At 41.7% G+C, this 16,588-nt stretch overlaps 1 protein-coding gene across 1 annotated transcript in view; it reads left to right on the forward strand.

Moving 5' to 3' along the window:
* Positions 1-16,588, forward strand: part of Rere (arginine-glutamic acid dipeptide repeats) — a 367,060-nt gene that overhangs the window by 167,061 nt on the left and 183,411 nt on the right. The window contains 1 exon segment of the mRNA XM_037203202.1: positions 3,892-4,017. Within this exon segment, the coding sequence (XP_037059097.1) occupies positions 3,892-4,017 (126 nt within the window).

Raw genomic sequence — 16,588 nt, forward strand, 5'->3', positions numbered from 1 at the left:
TATTTTTGTTGTTGTTATTCTGAAAGGAACTCTTGTTTTTACTAAAAATACCAACATTCCATAATCTCAAGTCTTAAGCATAAATGAAATAATTTTCTACCTAGAAGTAATCATGGATTTTGAGAAAGTTAACCCAAAGTATATTATTGAAATTAGTTTGATTCATTGTGCAATACCAAAGAGTTCCTTGTAGTGGCTACCAGTTGTTTGTTTATTCCTAGCATTATACTCAGAGCTGCGCTGTCAATGTTGGGATTTTGATGGCAATGCTGTGTATTCTTGATTGCCATCATCTGAACTTTAGAAGGAAATATGGTTTGGATTTCTTATGATTGGATAATTGTAGGTTTATTTCTACCAAATGAATTTCCAGGAAGATATGTAATTATTACAAATAGTACTTTAGGTAAATACCATTGGTTCATTGTACGAAAACTGGAAAACTCATCCTTAAGATTAAACCTTGTCTAAATATGCCTTAGCATCATTAACAGTATTAAAGGGTTTCCAATGGCCTGTTGAGTTGAACTGTGGGTGCAGGTGTGTGCTGTTGTGTTCTTTATATACCAACAGCAGCCGTTCTCATCTGTCTGTTCCTGTGGGATAACCAAGGAATCAGAGCCGCTTACACCCCTCTGTATAGTTCATTGTTATGTGTGAGCAACATGTGTGTACTGTCTCTTTGAGCTCTAGTTTATACCCAGAATCCCCTCCAAAACCTTGTTACTGTTCATTGTTTTATATTCCTGCTTCCTCTGACAGTACAGCAGAAGAGGGCTATAGAGAAATGATCTTCAGGTGAGATTCTGCATATCAGTGAATTAACAGCTATATGTACTGTCCACAGCCGTTGGATTCTTGTTTGGTTGTTGGGATTGTAGCATAGAACATACAGTGCATGAGCACCTGGGAAGTGGTTACTCACTTTAGTTGTAGGTCAGTATCACACCAGAGCCTTCTTTTCAGTGAGCTGGGATTGGACTGGAATCTCCAATAGTTTGAACATGTGTAATTCAGCATTTGAGAAGTGTTAGTCTGGGGCCGAGGTGAAGGTTGGCAGGCTGTGTAGGTCTGTAGTTTGAATTTTGACTTCAAGTTGTTGATTCCCATCTCTGTTTTATTAGTTGCCATCTTTGATGATCTTAGGCAGGTCAACCCATGAATTTGGGACCTTGCAAGCAGGTTGTTTTAGATGGAGAGTCAAGCATACAAATTGTATAGTTAGCATAGGGCCTGCCCCTCAAATGTCGGTGTTCGTGACATTATTGGACTCCTTATGGTGTGATTTATTTTCCTTGTTTGTTTAAAAAATTGCTGTGTGGTAGTTGTACATATGTATAGAGTATGGTATAAACTGGTTTCTAAGGCAAGAAGTGTTGCATATTGATTGAATTGGTGCCAAGCTGTTTTCTAGAGGTCATACCCTTTTTCTTGCTTAAAATAAAGGCCACCTACACTTGTTTTTGTTTGTTTTATTTGTTTTTTTAAATATACTTGGGTACCGGGCTTATGAGTATGTACTACTTTGCATTCAAGAGACGTGAGGTGGAATGAAATTCTCTTGTTTGTGTTTTTGATGGACTTAGTCGGGTAGGGCTGTTGTTGGCTGGACAGGTCCCGCCCTCCTTAGTTACAGAGCAGTGATCTTAAAGATTGTTTTTCTAATCGCCACAGTTTTCTTGTGTGGTGTGAACGTCAATGTAGAAATGGACTAAGAACTGTCTACCTCAGTACAAATCAAAACGAGGCTTTGGGAACAACTAATCCAGAGCTCAGGACCTGTCTCCTCATTTCTCAGAGGTCTATTTTCACTCTCAACAGTGGCAGAGCAGGTGACTTGGAGCTAAAGTTTAATGGTATGTAATCATTGTGAAGTTAGATAATTCATTTTCTCTTAATTTAATTGGATTTTAAGACTGCCAAGAAGTAATTGATGTTTGTTTAATTGTGTGTATTTCCTTAAAACATTTACCTCTAAATATAATTTACTGATTATGTTATCTATGTGAAAATTTTCAATGCAGAAAACTACATATTCTACTTTTTTTTTCCTCAAAGAGCTTACAAAAATTTGAGACAGTGATATTTATAGAGATCTACTGTGCAAGAATATTGCTGAAGTCTTGTTCAAACTTGATTGCTTATAACTGGAAATTCACAATTTGTTTGTATATATGGATCTTTGTATTAATAACCAACTCAAAAAAGTGTCAGAAAAAACTACTGAGAAAATTAGGGAAGCTCTAGGTTATCATCAGTTTTTTCTGATTTGTATGAACAATAATTTGCCTTGAAAAGGCTGGTTTTTCTTAAATGCTTAAAATGCTGTAATGATCGCTTGAACTGCTTGTGTATTTGAAACAAGTAATGCCAAAGTGTTGAGAAGTGCTTTGCTAGGTTTTTAAAAATTGAAACCCATATTTAGAATGGAGGAGGATTTGATTCTTAAATTTGAATTCTGGTTAATTGAATCCCTGACTGAAGAGATTTAACTAGCTATTCAGTTTTGTTTTTTGTTTTTTGTGAAAAAATACTGATTACACTGTACCCTGGAGCACACATTTGTATTTCCTCCTTGGAGTTTGCTGTGTTCTGGGAGTCCTGGAGGTATAGTTCCTAACTATGGCATCTATTGAGCTGGGAGGAATGAGAATGGCCTCACAAAGAATCACGTGCAGCAAGACACTGTAATAATGATGCGGTGGTAAAGAGTGCTTGTTTAATTCTTGAAAAACTGTAATAACAGGTTTTTAATATAAGTATTTGACTTTGGGGATTTTTTAAAAGTTCATTTTCATCACATGAAATTATTGTAGTTTGCCTTTGACATGTGATATGCTCTCAGATATTCAAAGGGCTTGAAGCTCTTGTCTGAGGTGTCTCCTTGTGCTTAAGGGACAGTGCTGGCTTTCAGAAGTTGCTTTGCACCTTTCCCTGCTGTGAAAACCTGTTTGCAGGGTTTCCCTTTTCAAAGATTTGTAGGACACGCTAAGCTGATTTTTGCCCCTAGAAGAAATAATGCCTTTCTTGAACTTGATATGGTTTACTTGTTAATTATTCTCACTTGGGGACATTTTGAAGGAAACTAAAACTCACTTAAAACAAACAAACAAACTCACTTCAGTGCACTCTTTTTTCCTGTTTTAAGCTGTTGTCCAGTTATCTTGCTTCAGCTTTATAGAATCAGATAAGGATTCTGTGAAGTGGCAGGGCTTTCTCAGGCCACCCTAACCCTTTGGGTGTTTTCCTACTAAGTGTACACTTTTAATGCTCCCAGCCGCTCACCACAGAAACTCTTCTGAAAGCTTAGTCTGTCTGTCTGCTCACGGTTCTCTCCTGTCTATCTGACACCTTGGAATATGCTTTTATGATGAGCAAAGCATGCCACTGTTGCTATGCTTTGGCACTGCTGCATCTTAACTTGGTTATTTTGAGGGGCACACACTATACTCTTAAGACAGATCTAGGTTAAAATACAGAGCCAGAGCCAGGCAGTGGTGGCGCACGCCTTTAATCCCAGCACTCAGGAGGCAGAGGCAGGCAGATCTCTGTGAATTCAAGGCCAGCCTGGTCTACATAGAGTTCCAGGACAGCCAAGGCTACACAAAGAAACCCTGTCTCCGGGGAAGGGGGAGTGAAGAAAGAAAGAAAAAAGAAAAAGCAAAAAACAAAAGCAGAGCCAGAAGGGTCATACAGATGTTGACACTGAAATAAAGAAGCAACTTTGATTAAGTGGGAAGGTTAACTGCACTGGGGGAACAAAGTCTGGGTGATGTCAGTGGTTCTCTGCTCTTTAAGGATCCTTGCTGACTCCTGCTTGTGTGCTGAGTGCCCCTAGTAACCAGGATAGGGGTGTTGGGCACCTTAACTTAAAACTGTTTTCTCTTTTAGGTCCACAACTCCCAGGCCTGTTGCAGATCTCCAGCTCCTGCTTTGTGTGACCCCCCAGCATGCTCTCTGCCGGTGGCATCACAGCCACCACAGCATCTTTCTGAAGCCGGGAGAGGGCCTGTAGGGGTAAGGAGAATCCCGTTTTTAAAAGCTATTAGTATTTTATATCCCATAGGGTATAAAAGAGGATATTACCTTCCTTCCCAGTGCCCCTTTAAAAATGTGCTGTATGAAATGTGTTTTTAAAAGAGTAATAAGTACATGCACAGAGGAAACACAATACGGGACTTACCTTACCCCTCTAGGACAGTTCCAGAAGTTAGTGGGGTTTGGTGGAAGGGTATCTGGCACCAGCAGAGAGCATGCTGGGCTGCTGCAAGGAGCAGGAGCTGGCAATCAGCATCGAGTATGGATGTTGGCAACTGAGATGGGGGAAAGGGGGTAAGTTTAAGTCCAAGTGTGGATTGTGCATTTCCCAAGGCTCATCTGGGACTCCAGGCCCACAAATCTGAACTGTTTTGGCCACTCCCCTCTTCAGGGGACACATTGTAGAAGGCTGTTGACAAAAAGCGAGGCTTTTCTGTAATAGTCAAGAAGCCCTTTAGTGGTCTAGGTTTGGAAGTGGCTCTGCCTCTCTTGGCTGTACCCTGATAATCCCTCTGTGACTTGATTAGAAGATTAGATGCATGAGATGGAGCAGGATGCCGTGGTGGTGCTCCATGAGGACTTTTTAATGTGCTATAGCTTCTTCCCACTTGTGGACTGTGTGCCCACTTGGCTTCCTCTTCTTTTTTTGGAGGACTTTAGTGGTGACTTTTCTAGAATACAGGTGTTTATTGTTTTGTACTGAGTACCCAAGACTGTATATAACTAGAAGAGTTATTGGACTGGGTTTAAGTTTGTATTGAAATAGAAAATCATACAAGAGGGTAGTCATCTCACATATTCATAGATAGTACCAGATACTGTCAACACATGATCAGTTGTGTAGGTACAGTGTACAGTATTAGTGTCCTGGCACTAAGAGTTCTTTGTGCAGGTTATAGCATATGGTTTTGTGAAAGGGATTAGAATCCAGAAGCTGTATATTTTTGACATGTCAATATGATGTAGATGGGCAGAGTGTACATTCGTCCTGCAGTGTAGACAATGTGCTGATTACTCTAGGACTTGTGAGAAGACGTAGGATGTCTGTGAAGAGCATATGTAAATGGGTGCTGAAGGCAGAGGTGAAGATGTAAAATAGGGCTGAGTCTCAGAAGATCTTGAGGTTAGACTAGTTAAGATGTTTATGGGATAGGTATTAAAGAGCTTTTGAAGGCTTAGAAAAGAATCCAACTGAGCTCTCTTACAAGCCATTGTTTCAGAATATTCATTTGGTGACAGCATGCAGTATAGAAAAGGGAATGCTAGCTGGAGGGTTAGGGCTGTCATCTCTATGTAAAATGAAGAACAAGCCTGTAGAGATTGCTATTAATAATTACAACAAGCTGGGTGTAGTTTTTCATGCCTGAAATCCCAGTATTTGAAAAGCTGAAACCAGGATTGTTTTGAGTTTGAGGCCAGCTTGGGCTATAGAGAGAGGCCTGTTTAACACCCTCCATCTCCACCTCACAAGTGTGACAAAACCAGGAGTAGTTGTTAGAACAACAATGTCACATTTATGTGGTTGATGTAATTACTCAAGAATTAGACCCCACCAAAAGGGATTTCTATAGCAGCCTTGGATTTGGGGGGGGGTGTTCGAGAAAGGGTTTCTCTATGTAGTTTTGCGCCTTTCCTGGAACTCACTTTGTAGACCAGGCTGGCCTCGAACTCACAGAGATCCGCCTGCCTCTGCCTCCTGAGTGCTAGGACTAAAGGCGTGCGCCACCACCGCCTGGCTTGAGATAATAAGCACACACAGTGAAGGTGAACCTAATGTACTGGGTCAAAGTCTTCAGAGCTGTAGAATTGACTGACATCTTATGGGAAAAATCAGTGGAGTTTTGACTGCCTACCTGGGAAACTTCAGTCTGAGATGTATTGTTCCTTTATTTATCTGAGAAATATGGTTTATCTTGCAGACTGGTATTTTTTTTATTTCCTCTAATCAGTGTGATTTTAGCTTAGACACTTTTATTTACTGTGGTACTTACTAACCAGGATTTGCTGAGTGGATTTTAAATTTAGCCAGTTATGCTGATCTTTTAGTGAACTTATTATAATAGCATTAGTGATGATCAGTATTGCTATTTTTCAGCATTCACTGAGGATTTAAATAAATTCATTATTGGTGGAGTCCTTAGATGCCATCATCAATGTAGATTGGAGAAGAGTCAATAGCATGATGATAAATTTTCCTTGAGTCAGATGATGCTGCATAAGACTAATTGTATTGATTGTTCTTTATGGTGGTTCGTGTTGCCAAAGTCATTCTTGCTGGATCCTGTTGGCAGAGCCCCCTCCCCCATGTGGAGCTCAAATAAATTCTGCAGACATACAGATCTAGTACAGTGTAATGAGAGAGCTGCTGGGAGGAAAAAAAGTGATTACAGGGTTGCAGACAATATCGTTAATGTTCCTTGTCATGATGCACCAGATGTCTTTGCTAATAGACTATTTTTGTTATTTAGTTTTTATAGGATAACATTCATTGCATCATAATTTAGCTTTCTTCTGCATATGCAGGTATGTGGATTCATTGGATTTAATTTTATAAATTTTTAAGTTACTTGCTCTTGTTAGTGTTTCTGCTGGAAAGACAAAATTTTTACTAGTTACCAAGAATCTGCTGGAGCTGGGTAGTGGTGGAGCTCGCCTTTAATCCCAGCACTCAGAAGGCAGAGGTAGATCTCTGTGAGTTCAAGGCCTTCCTGGTCTAGCAAGCAAGTTAGTTCCAGGACAGCCAGGGCTACAGATAAATCCTTTCTTGGAAAAACAAAACACAACAACAACAACAAACCCCAAAGATAGAATGAAAGAATTTGCTGGTTTGAATGTTTTCTTGCCAAAAGAATTGTGTCACTGGTGATGGTGGGGGAAGTGAGACATGGAGGATGAGGAAAGCAAAGGGAGTGCCGCCTGGGCTTTCCCAGTGTACCGAGACAGGCCAGCTCCTGGCGCTCCTCCCCAATTTCAGTGCTGCCTTTCTAGGGGACTTTCCTGCCTTTGTTTCCTCTGCTCTAGATAGAGCTCGGCCAGGTTGCATGTGGGCTGCCCCTGCCCTCATCACTAGGAGACCAAAGCTGGGTTGGCACATTTAATTGTTGAGGATTAATTTGTAAAATAATTATTTATTTGCTCTTTAAAAAAAAAAAGCTGGGCAGTGGTGGCGCACGCCTTTAATCCCAGCACTCAGGAGGCAGAGGCAGGCGGATCTCTGTGAGTTCGAGGCCAGCCTGGTCTACCAAGTGAGTTCCAGGAAAGACGCAAAGCTACACAGAGAAACCCTGTCTCGAAAAAACCAGAAAAAAAAAAAAAAAAAAAAAAAAAAAAAAAAAAACAAAAAAAAAAAAAAAAAAAGATTACACAGAGAAACACTGCCTTGAGAAATGAAAAACAGACAAAATAGACAAGGCCCTGCTAGCTTGCCTTATTTGTGTAGTCTTCCCACTTCTGCCCCTCTGAGTGTCACCACAATTTAATACTTAAGAATTTTAGCCATGTCCTTTTGTGTGTTTGAGACTTTTGTGAGTGGCCAACAGACGGGGTAGGCATGGTGGTGTGTACATTTTAGACCAGCAGTCAGGAAGCAGCAGAGGCAGGCATGTCTCTCTGAGTTCCAGGCCAGTCAGGGCTACTTAGTGAGACACTGTCTTAAAAAGAAAAAACAAGCTGGGCAGTGGTGGCGCATGCCTTTAAACCCAGCACTCAGCACTCTGAAAGGCAGAGGCAGGTGGATCTCTGTGAGTTCTAGGCCAGCCTGGTCTACAGAGTGAGATCTAGGACAGGCACCAAAGCTACACAGACAAACCCTGTCTCAACCCCCCCCCCAAAAAAAAAAAAAAAAGATAAAAGCACAATACTGTCATAATGGTTTGAAGAGCCCTTGATAAAGTTGCCTGCCACCAAACCTGAGAGATTGATTTCAGTCCCTGGGACCCACATGTTGGAAAGAAGACGAATTCCTCTTACAAGTTGTCTTCTGGTCTCCTTAGTGAGCCTTGTCATGTTCAGGCCACACCCATGATAAATAGATAACATTTCAATAATATGCATTAAAAAAAAACAGCAGTTTTGTTTCAGTGCCCCTCCCACCCACCCCCAAACTCGAAATAAATACTAGCTGGGCCAGCGAGAGTTCACTGGGTCAAAAGTTGCTTGCCAACAAACCTGGTAACTTGAGCTCAGGCTCCTGAACCCGCATCATGGAAGGGGAGAACCGACCTTTGCAAGTTATCCTCTGTTACACAGAGCACCCCCTACTCCCTAGAGGCAAGTTTGTGCACACAGATAACAACTAAAAAGACAAACCCAGCCACTAAAGCAACTTGACTCATACAAATTATGGTTTAAGAAGCAGTTTCCTGAAATTGTAACTTAATCTGATATTCTATTAGTTGAACTCTGAGTTTAAGAAGGTTTAATGAACTTTCTAAAATTTTGTGATAGCCTTGTATGGATGTACATTTTTATGCAAAGAAGATCTTTAGTTATTTACTATGAGTTCTAGTCAGTATATTTAGAAAATGTTGAAAATAATCTAAGGTTAAGACTAGGGATGTAAGCCAGGTGTGGTGATATACTCATGTAGTCCTAAAACTGCAGAGGAGGCATGGGAGGATTGCTGGAGCCCACGAGTTCAAGCTCAGCTCCAAGTAGCATAGTAAGACCCTATCACAAACTCTCATTCTCAGGAGGTTCCTCTGTGGGTTAGTTAGAACTCAAATCAGCCAGCTGTTGGATAAAGTTGCTGAGTGTTTACTTCCCTCTGCTCAAGCATTCTTGACATTTCTCTACAGTTCTCTATAGTTTATTCTATCCAGTAAGGTAGCGCAGTGGGCAAAGGAACTTAACACCATGATTTCCAGCCCACACGGTGGAAGGAGATGACTGACTCCAGCAAGTTGCCTTCTGACTTCAGAATATTTCCTGTGGCATGCATGTAATGGCACACATTCATGGTGCCCCCTCCCCCAAAGTTTTAAAAAGTTTATTCCATTGTATTTTCTTTTAATCTCTGTGAACTTCTATTCAAAGTATAGTTTCTAAAATATATTTTTACCATCCTCCAACTTCTCCCAGGTCCCCCTTCCACTCTACCTAGCCTACTTAATGTTTTTTTTCTTAGCCCTGCCAGTAATGTGTCTCTCCTCAAAGCATGAGGACCTGTGAGAATCACCAGAATCTGTTTACAAAAAAGCCCAGACACCAGATGGCACGCACTTATATCCCAGCCCCAAGAAAGCAGAGACAGGCAGACGCCTGGGGTTCATTGGCCAGACAGCCTAGCCTGTGGTGAGCCAGCCATGAGCCCCCCCCCATGGTAATGAAGATGCACCCTGGTTCGACCAACACAAAACAAAAAAAAAAAAAAATCCATCACATCTCAACAACAAAATAGTCACAAGGCTGCTTTAGGCCTGCCAACGCCATTCTCCTTTGATTTAGGTTGTTGTCTTTCCACTAATCCTGTGCTACTCTCCTGGACCTATAAGGGATGTTCTGAAAAATGTGTTACTTGATCTGTTGCTGGGAGAAAATACCCTGAACAAAACATTTTAAGGAGGGTTAATTTTGGGTCACATGAGAGAATAGTTCGTTGTGGTTGGAAAGGCATGATAGCAGGAGCTGGAGGCCCCTGGTCACACTGCATCCATAGTCAAGAAGCCGTGAAGAGTGAATACTGTGCTTAGCTAGCTTTCTCCTATTTATGCCGACATTCAGCTGATTTTTTCTATTAACCTAATTAATATTCTCAGACATCCAGAGCATGTTCTAGTGATTCTAGCTCCCGTCAAGGTGACATTCAGCCTGGATCTTCCTCCTTCTATTAACCTAATCTAGATATTCCTCCCAGACATCCCAGAGGCATGTGTCCTAGGTGATTCTAGCTCCCGTCAAGGTGACAATCAATAGTAACCATTGCAAATGTTCATATGTTCCTGCACACCATCATTCACTCATTCATTCATTATTTTTATTTGATTATTTCTGAGAATGTCTCACTAGGTTGCCCAAGCTATTACTGAACTATTGAGCTCAAGTTATCCTCAGTCTCCCTATTAGCTTTGACTAGAGGCACACACCAACATACCTAGCTCACCATTTTTTTTTTAAAGATTACATACTATTTTTATTTAGGTGTATGTCTGAGTGTGTGTATGTTCATGTACACATTTTCTAGATCCCCTGAAGCTGGAGTTACAGGTGGTGTGCCCAATGTGGGTGATGGGAACTGAACTTCAGTCTCTTTTAAGAACAAGCATTTTTAACCCTGTGCCACCTGGAGAGTCCAAGGCTGTCTGTTTGACCTTTGGTTCTGTAGAGCAGTGCACAGTGTAGTGCAGTGTGCAGTGTAGAGCAATGTAGGGCAAGTGTAACACCTAGTGTTGAGCTGCTAGGCTGGAGGACGAGGCTCATTGTTTACTGTGGCTTCCCCATTTGACATGAAAATCCTGGGAACAGTTCCTGCCTTTTATATGAGATTGAAGTAGAAGGTATTAAGACAACTGAAATTGTAGAATTGTTGATACACTCATAGCTAATGGAGATGAAAGATGATTATAAGATACTGAATTTTGATGTAGCAAGTTGTAAAAATTCTTTAAAACTTCTAGCTGCCCTGTAATGTAAAGGCAGCAGAAACCACATGCCCTGCTTTTAGGTTAGTTCACCTGGAGCAGGTTCTCCATTCTGCTTTCCCTTGAAAGCTTGTTGTCAGCCAGTTTGTTTTTAAGGCTTCCGTTTCTTTGTAGTCCACACTCCAAAGATTTCAAAGTAGCCCCAAGCTTTTAGAACTTCTGTAGTTTGGGCTTTTTGTTCCCATAGTTTGTATTGGATTATCAACCCCTGCGGCCTTCAGTTGTTAGCTTTCTCATCATCATTGTGTTGATCGTCATCAACACATTACCCTCTATTACTGACAGGTACTTAGGCCTTGGCAGTCCTGTCTTTTGGGGCGGGGGGGGGGGGCGTGATTCATATTAGACTGGAAAAAAGATCTGCACAAATGTGTTGAGGTTCCAAGTTTTCCAGACATAAATTTTTTCCAGTTTTTTCTTTTTAATGTTTATGGGATGTGTTGCCTGCATGTATGTTAGTCTGTGCTCCACATGTGTACAGTGCCTGTGGAAGCCATAAGAAGTCATAGGATTTCTTAGGACTGGAGTTAAAGATGTTGTAAGCTACCATGTAGGTGCTAGGAACCAAACTTGGCTCCTCTGGAAGAGCAGCCAGTGCTCTTAACTACTGAGCTATCTCTTTCCAGGTTGATGGCTTATTTTATTAATATATTGCTACAGACATTTTAGCCCACAGAAATAAGATGGGATTTTGCTTAACCTAGCTTTATAGAGTTATCTTTCTCTTTAGGAGAGCATATTGTCATGTAGGTAAAGAAACAAAGGTCAGCACAGCACAGTCTTTAGCGTAAAGCCAGATTTATGACTGAGCTGCAGAGAAGAATTTTAGGATGAACTACTATTGTATGATACTTTGTTTGTGTTCTGACAAATAAAGCTTGCCTGGAGATCAGAGGGTGGAGCTAGCTACTAGTTAACCATAGAGGCCAGGCAGTGGTGGCACACACCTTTAATTCCAGCACTTCAGAAAAGGAAACAGGAAGATCAGAAGTTCAAGGCCACCCTGGGCCACTTAGGGTTAAAGTCTCTGGAGTATCCCAGATAAGTACATTATCTAGTCTACTCATCAGTACATCTCAATGTTAGCTAGCTTTAACTTTCCTTTCATTTAATTGCCAGGGTTGTAAATTGGGAAATAAAAAAAATTTAGGATCTCTCTTAAAAAATTTCAGATGTCAAGCCAAGTTAGGAAGTTTTAAGAATAGGTAGAAATCTTAAGGTGTTTTTTTGTTTGGTTTTTTTTTTTGTTGTTTTTTTTTCTTTTTGTACTGGTTCTCATGTCTACTCAAACTTATTATGTAACTGAGCATGATCTTGAATTTCTTATCTTCCTGCCTCCAGCTCCAGCATTTTGGAATTGCAGGCGTGCATGCATTTGCCTAGTTTATTTAGGGATAGGGATCAAACCATGGCTTTATACTTGCTAGACAAGCATTCTAGCAACTAAAATACACTCTCAACCCCCTGAAGGTTTTTGTTGTTGTTTGGTTTTTTAGATGGATTTTTGAGACAGGGTTTCTTTGTGTAGCTGTGGCCATCCTGGAACTTGCTCTGTAGTTATCTTACCTGACTGGCCTTGAATTCAGAGATCCTGCCTCTACCTCCTGAGTGCTGGGATTAAAGACACGCACCCCCACTGCCCGGCCCCCCGAAGTTTTGGAAATAGAAACTTGTATTTCAATATGTAGTTGATTCAGTAGTATCAGTAAAAGCTCTCTGTAGAGGAATTTCACACTATCCATAGTGCCTCCCCTGTATTGGACAACTACTCAGGCTAGGAATAAAGACCTGACTTTTCCCTATTTTGATGTGATTTGACACATCCCACACATCTTTTCCCTGAAAACATTGCTGAATTAATTACTTAAAGTATCTAAATTGAGCCATATTACGGCGTGTTCATCCTAGAACTAGTTGAATACTAGTACTTCCTATGTAATGTCAAGTTTGGTGTTGATATCTTAGGTCAGCTCCCTGTTGCCAGCAGTACAGCTCAGTCTTCTCTATTCCTTTAATTAATTACCTGTTTAGAGTAAACTGGGGAAGAATTGATTGCCATTTTTAAAAGCAGTGGCATTAGATTTTACTTACTCAACTATTTAGAGACAGTTCTTAAAGAAGGCCTGTGGAAATCATAAAAGAGACTTCCCAAGGGTAGCTGTATGTTGATTGATGGTTACAGAGTTTTTTGGCCGTGTGGGTGACAAAAAGTCTATTTGAATGTTTTGTTTAGTGAGTCTAATAGAAGTCCTGGAAGCATCTGGAGAGCTGTGTTTCATAGACGTAGGGATTTGGAGCAGTAGTGGAAGAGTTGTGTGTGATCAGTTCTTTGGAGCCCAGATGCTTTGTCTCCATGGCCCTGTAGTAGACTTTCTAGCAAGTTTGTAGCTGAGAAGCTCAGTTTGTCATTTTACGAACTGCAGAAAGGACCCTGGTTCTGTGACCTCCTCCTTCCCTTTGACCTACCCCTGTATCCCTGCTATGCTGTGTTCTGGGCTCCTCCTCCTCTGCAGTGGAACACTCTCCTCCTTCAGAGTCCTAGTCAGTTCTGCTTGCATCTCACACCTTTCCCACTCTGCTCTGCTGCTGCTCTTTGGGCTCTCTGCTGTGAGTCATGCTGGGGGGGGGGGAGGGGAGTTGTTTGCAGTTTCCATTTGAAATGATTTTGCTATGGCGGAAGCAGTTAAAACCACACTTTTTGCTCTTGAGGCTGTAGTATTGTCTCAGTCATGGTGGTAGTAGTTGTTCTATAATCGATGACTTACTTTCTCTGAGCCTCAGTTTCTTCACTGTGAAATAACGTTGATGAATTCAGTAGTTGTAGAGTCAGCCTCAGGGATTGATAGATGCTTTTTCTAAGAGCTCCCAAGAGAATCTGGACTGTAGATTCGGGGAAATGTAGGTTGGTCAACTACTGACTGACTGAAATACAAGTATAGGTGTATTATAGAGAGGGGAAATCGTTTTTGAGAGAGCTGTAGATGTAAACTCAGTATTAGGGTGCTTGGCCACCTAGTTAGGCCCTGTTCTAAGTCCATCCTACGACTGCCAGGAGAATTGCTGTTTTGGTTCTACTAACTTCCCCAGCATATAAACTAAGTATAATCTTTGTGCTTACATCCCTCATACAGTTGTGAAAGGCATTCATAAATTAATTTCAAATCAAATGTCAAAATCAATGAGTCTCAATACCATCATTAGTATTAGGGTGGCTGTTGATACTTCTGGAGTAAAATGTAATACAACCAACGGCTTTAGCTCAGGTTGTTGGGAACAGCACGCCTGTGTCCTGTGCAAACCACACTTTCTTTGCTGATTTGGTTCTGTTGCTCTTTCTTTTCACTATTGTTATTGTATAGCTCTTTGTTGGTATGCGTTTGGCCTGCTCTGAAGTGATTTGGCTTCCTGATAAATTGTGCCGGTGGTCTGTTGATTCAGCGTCACTAACTGGCTTTTGACCACTCCACAGTGCTGCTTAGTTGGCTGTGCTATTAAGCTTTATTAATGCCCCCTTCTTTCTAGTTTCTCCTTTCTTTCTTTCTTTTTTCTTTTTTTCCTCTTTAGACAGGGTCTCTATGTAGCCCTGGCTGTCTTGGATCTCACTCTGTAGGCCATTCTGGCATTGAACTCACTGAGATCAGCCTGCCTCTGCCTCTCAAGTGCTAGGATTAAAAGGTGTGCACCACTACACCTGGCTATAATCAAATATCTCCCCCACCCCCAAGACAAGGCTTTTCTGTGTAGCCCTGGCTTAACTGACACTTGCTATGTAGACCAGGCTGGCCTTGAACTCACCGAGATCCTCCTGCCTCTGCGTCCCAAGTGCTAGGATTAAAGGCATGCTTCACCACCTCCTGACTATAATCTCTCCCCCGCCCCCCCAGGGTTTCTTTGTAGACTAGGCTGGCCTCGAACTCACAGAGATTTACTTGCCTCTGCTGGGGTTAAAGGCATGAGCCACCACCACCCAGCTATAATCAAATTCTTAATAGCTCTGAACTTTGTTAATGGGGTTGTTCACTGTATAATCCAAATATTAATTAACTTGTTGAGCAATTTAAGATTCACTTTAAAGTGAAAGTAATTTCCCCATTCCATTCTAAAAATTGAGCATTCGGTGTCTGTGACGTGAGGCAACTTGGCTGCTTCATACTGCCCTCTTGGTGGGGTTAGGAGAAGCCTGTGCTTTGTGATTTTGGTTGCAGAACCTGTTTGTTAAGGGTTGTTTTGAGAGTTTGTTTCACTTATAAGATAGTTTGCAAATGTGGTTTTTAATTCTATCAAGTGAGGTCTCGGGTTTGTGTGAATGTGGTACTGTAGCTGCAGCTGCCATTTTGGTGGTCAGTCTTAACTTGCACCGTCAGGCAGGCTTGTTAGCAAGCAGGTGGGAGTGTTCAAAGTGTCTGGTGCATGGTTAAACTCATTTGTAGGAGGAATGGGAAGGCTCTGATCGATCATTGGTAGATAGATGATTTAAACTGGAGAAACTGGAAGACTGTATTGTTACAATGGACCATGTAGGAAGACACATGCATGAGGCCAGAGATCTCTAGAAATGCATGAAAAATGAAAAAGAATCCTAGGCTACAGTTTGAAAAATCATGTGTCAGGAAAGTGCTGTGCTTCAATTCTTGATGTTGTCACTGAGCTGTAAGACTGAAGATAAAACACACTCCTTCCTCTGAAACAAAATCAATACACACTCCTGGAAAGGCTGCATTATTAAGGGCTGGCTCACAGGGTTTCATTACGTGGGCTTTGCCTGCTGGTGATTTGTCCCTGGCATAGGGAGATTTGTGAGGCGCTTTGTATTAGAATCGCCAGTAGGCTGGCGGGTCCCTTTGGACAATTGCCTTCCAATTCACAGTGCTCTCAAGCAGATTTGTGCTTTTCTTTTGGGTAAATGCCTTTGTATATTCTTTAAGTTATTGCTTAAGCGCGCGCACGCAAACACACACTCACTCACTCACTCACTCACTCACTCACTCACTCACTCCCTACTGCTTGCTTATCTTGTTTTCTCTTTTGCAACTCTTGATGCCTAACTAATTATTTCAGTGATAGCCTTTACAGACACCACATGCCTTGAGAATATTTCATTACCCTGCAGTGCTGTTTAAGCTACATTGAACTGTAAATTCTTGCCTTGTGATGGGAATTAAGTAAAAGATCAGGCTGGCTAGATCTGGTGGTAAAGGTTTGTCCTCCCAGCTGTTTGGGAGACTGAGGCAGAAGAGACTGCAAGTTCAATGGCCAGGTTTAAAGTGAAAGATGGTCTGAGATAACGCCCAGCTACAGTGCTTACCTCACTTGTGGGAGGCTCCAGATTCAGCCTCGAGTTTTACACAGTGAGTCATTGGGCTGTAAGAAGCCAAGGACAGAGGAGAAGAACCCATGAGTATGCTTGGCTGCCGCTGTGGGCCATAGCCAGGCTTATTAGACAGCAGGGCAGCTGCATCTGCTCAGAGGGAAGCTAGAATCCTTCCCTGTAAAGGGAGAGAAAACTGGTCGTGTGATGACCATGTTTTACTGTTTCTGAAGACCTTTTGGTTTTAACCCTCCAAGGGCAAGGCTGAGTTAGAGACATCTCCAGCAGAACCATGAGGCGAGGCCAAGGCCAGTACAGAAACACAGTTGATTACTTTAGACAACTGCTCGGATTTTCAAGCCCGTTTCTCTGCTGTAGAAAGGAGCTGGTTGAGTGAGAAGGTAGACTCATGAAGAAAAGCAGAAAGAGAACGAAGTCATTGCAGTCTGTGTGCCACAGAGCAGTGGCAATGGTTTGTGTGCATGGCATCTTGCCTGGTGAGTGTGTAGTTGCTGCGGGAGGCTGTGGTGTGTGCTGGAGTTGGAGTTTTCTTGGAGAAGTTGACCTTAGTTGGCTTTGTGTGACCAATGCGATGGAGTGAGCA

The sequence above is a fragment of the Peromyscus leucopus genome, chromosome 2 (genome assembly GCF_004664715.2).
Source record: "Peromyscus leucopus breed LL Stock chromosome 2, UCI_PerLeu_2.1, whole genome shotgun sequence".
Lineage (NCBI taxonomy): Eukaryota > Metazoa > Chordata > Mammalia > Rodentia > Cricetidae > Peromyscus > Peromyscus leucopus.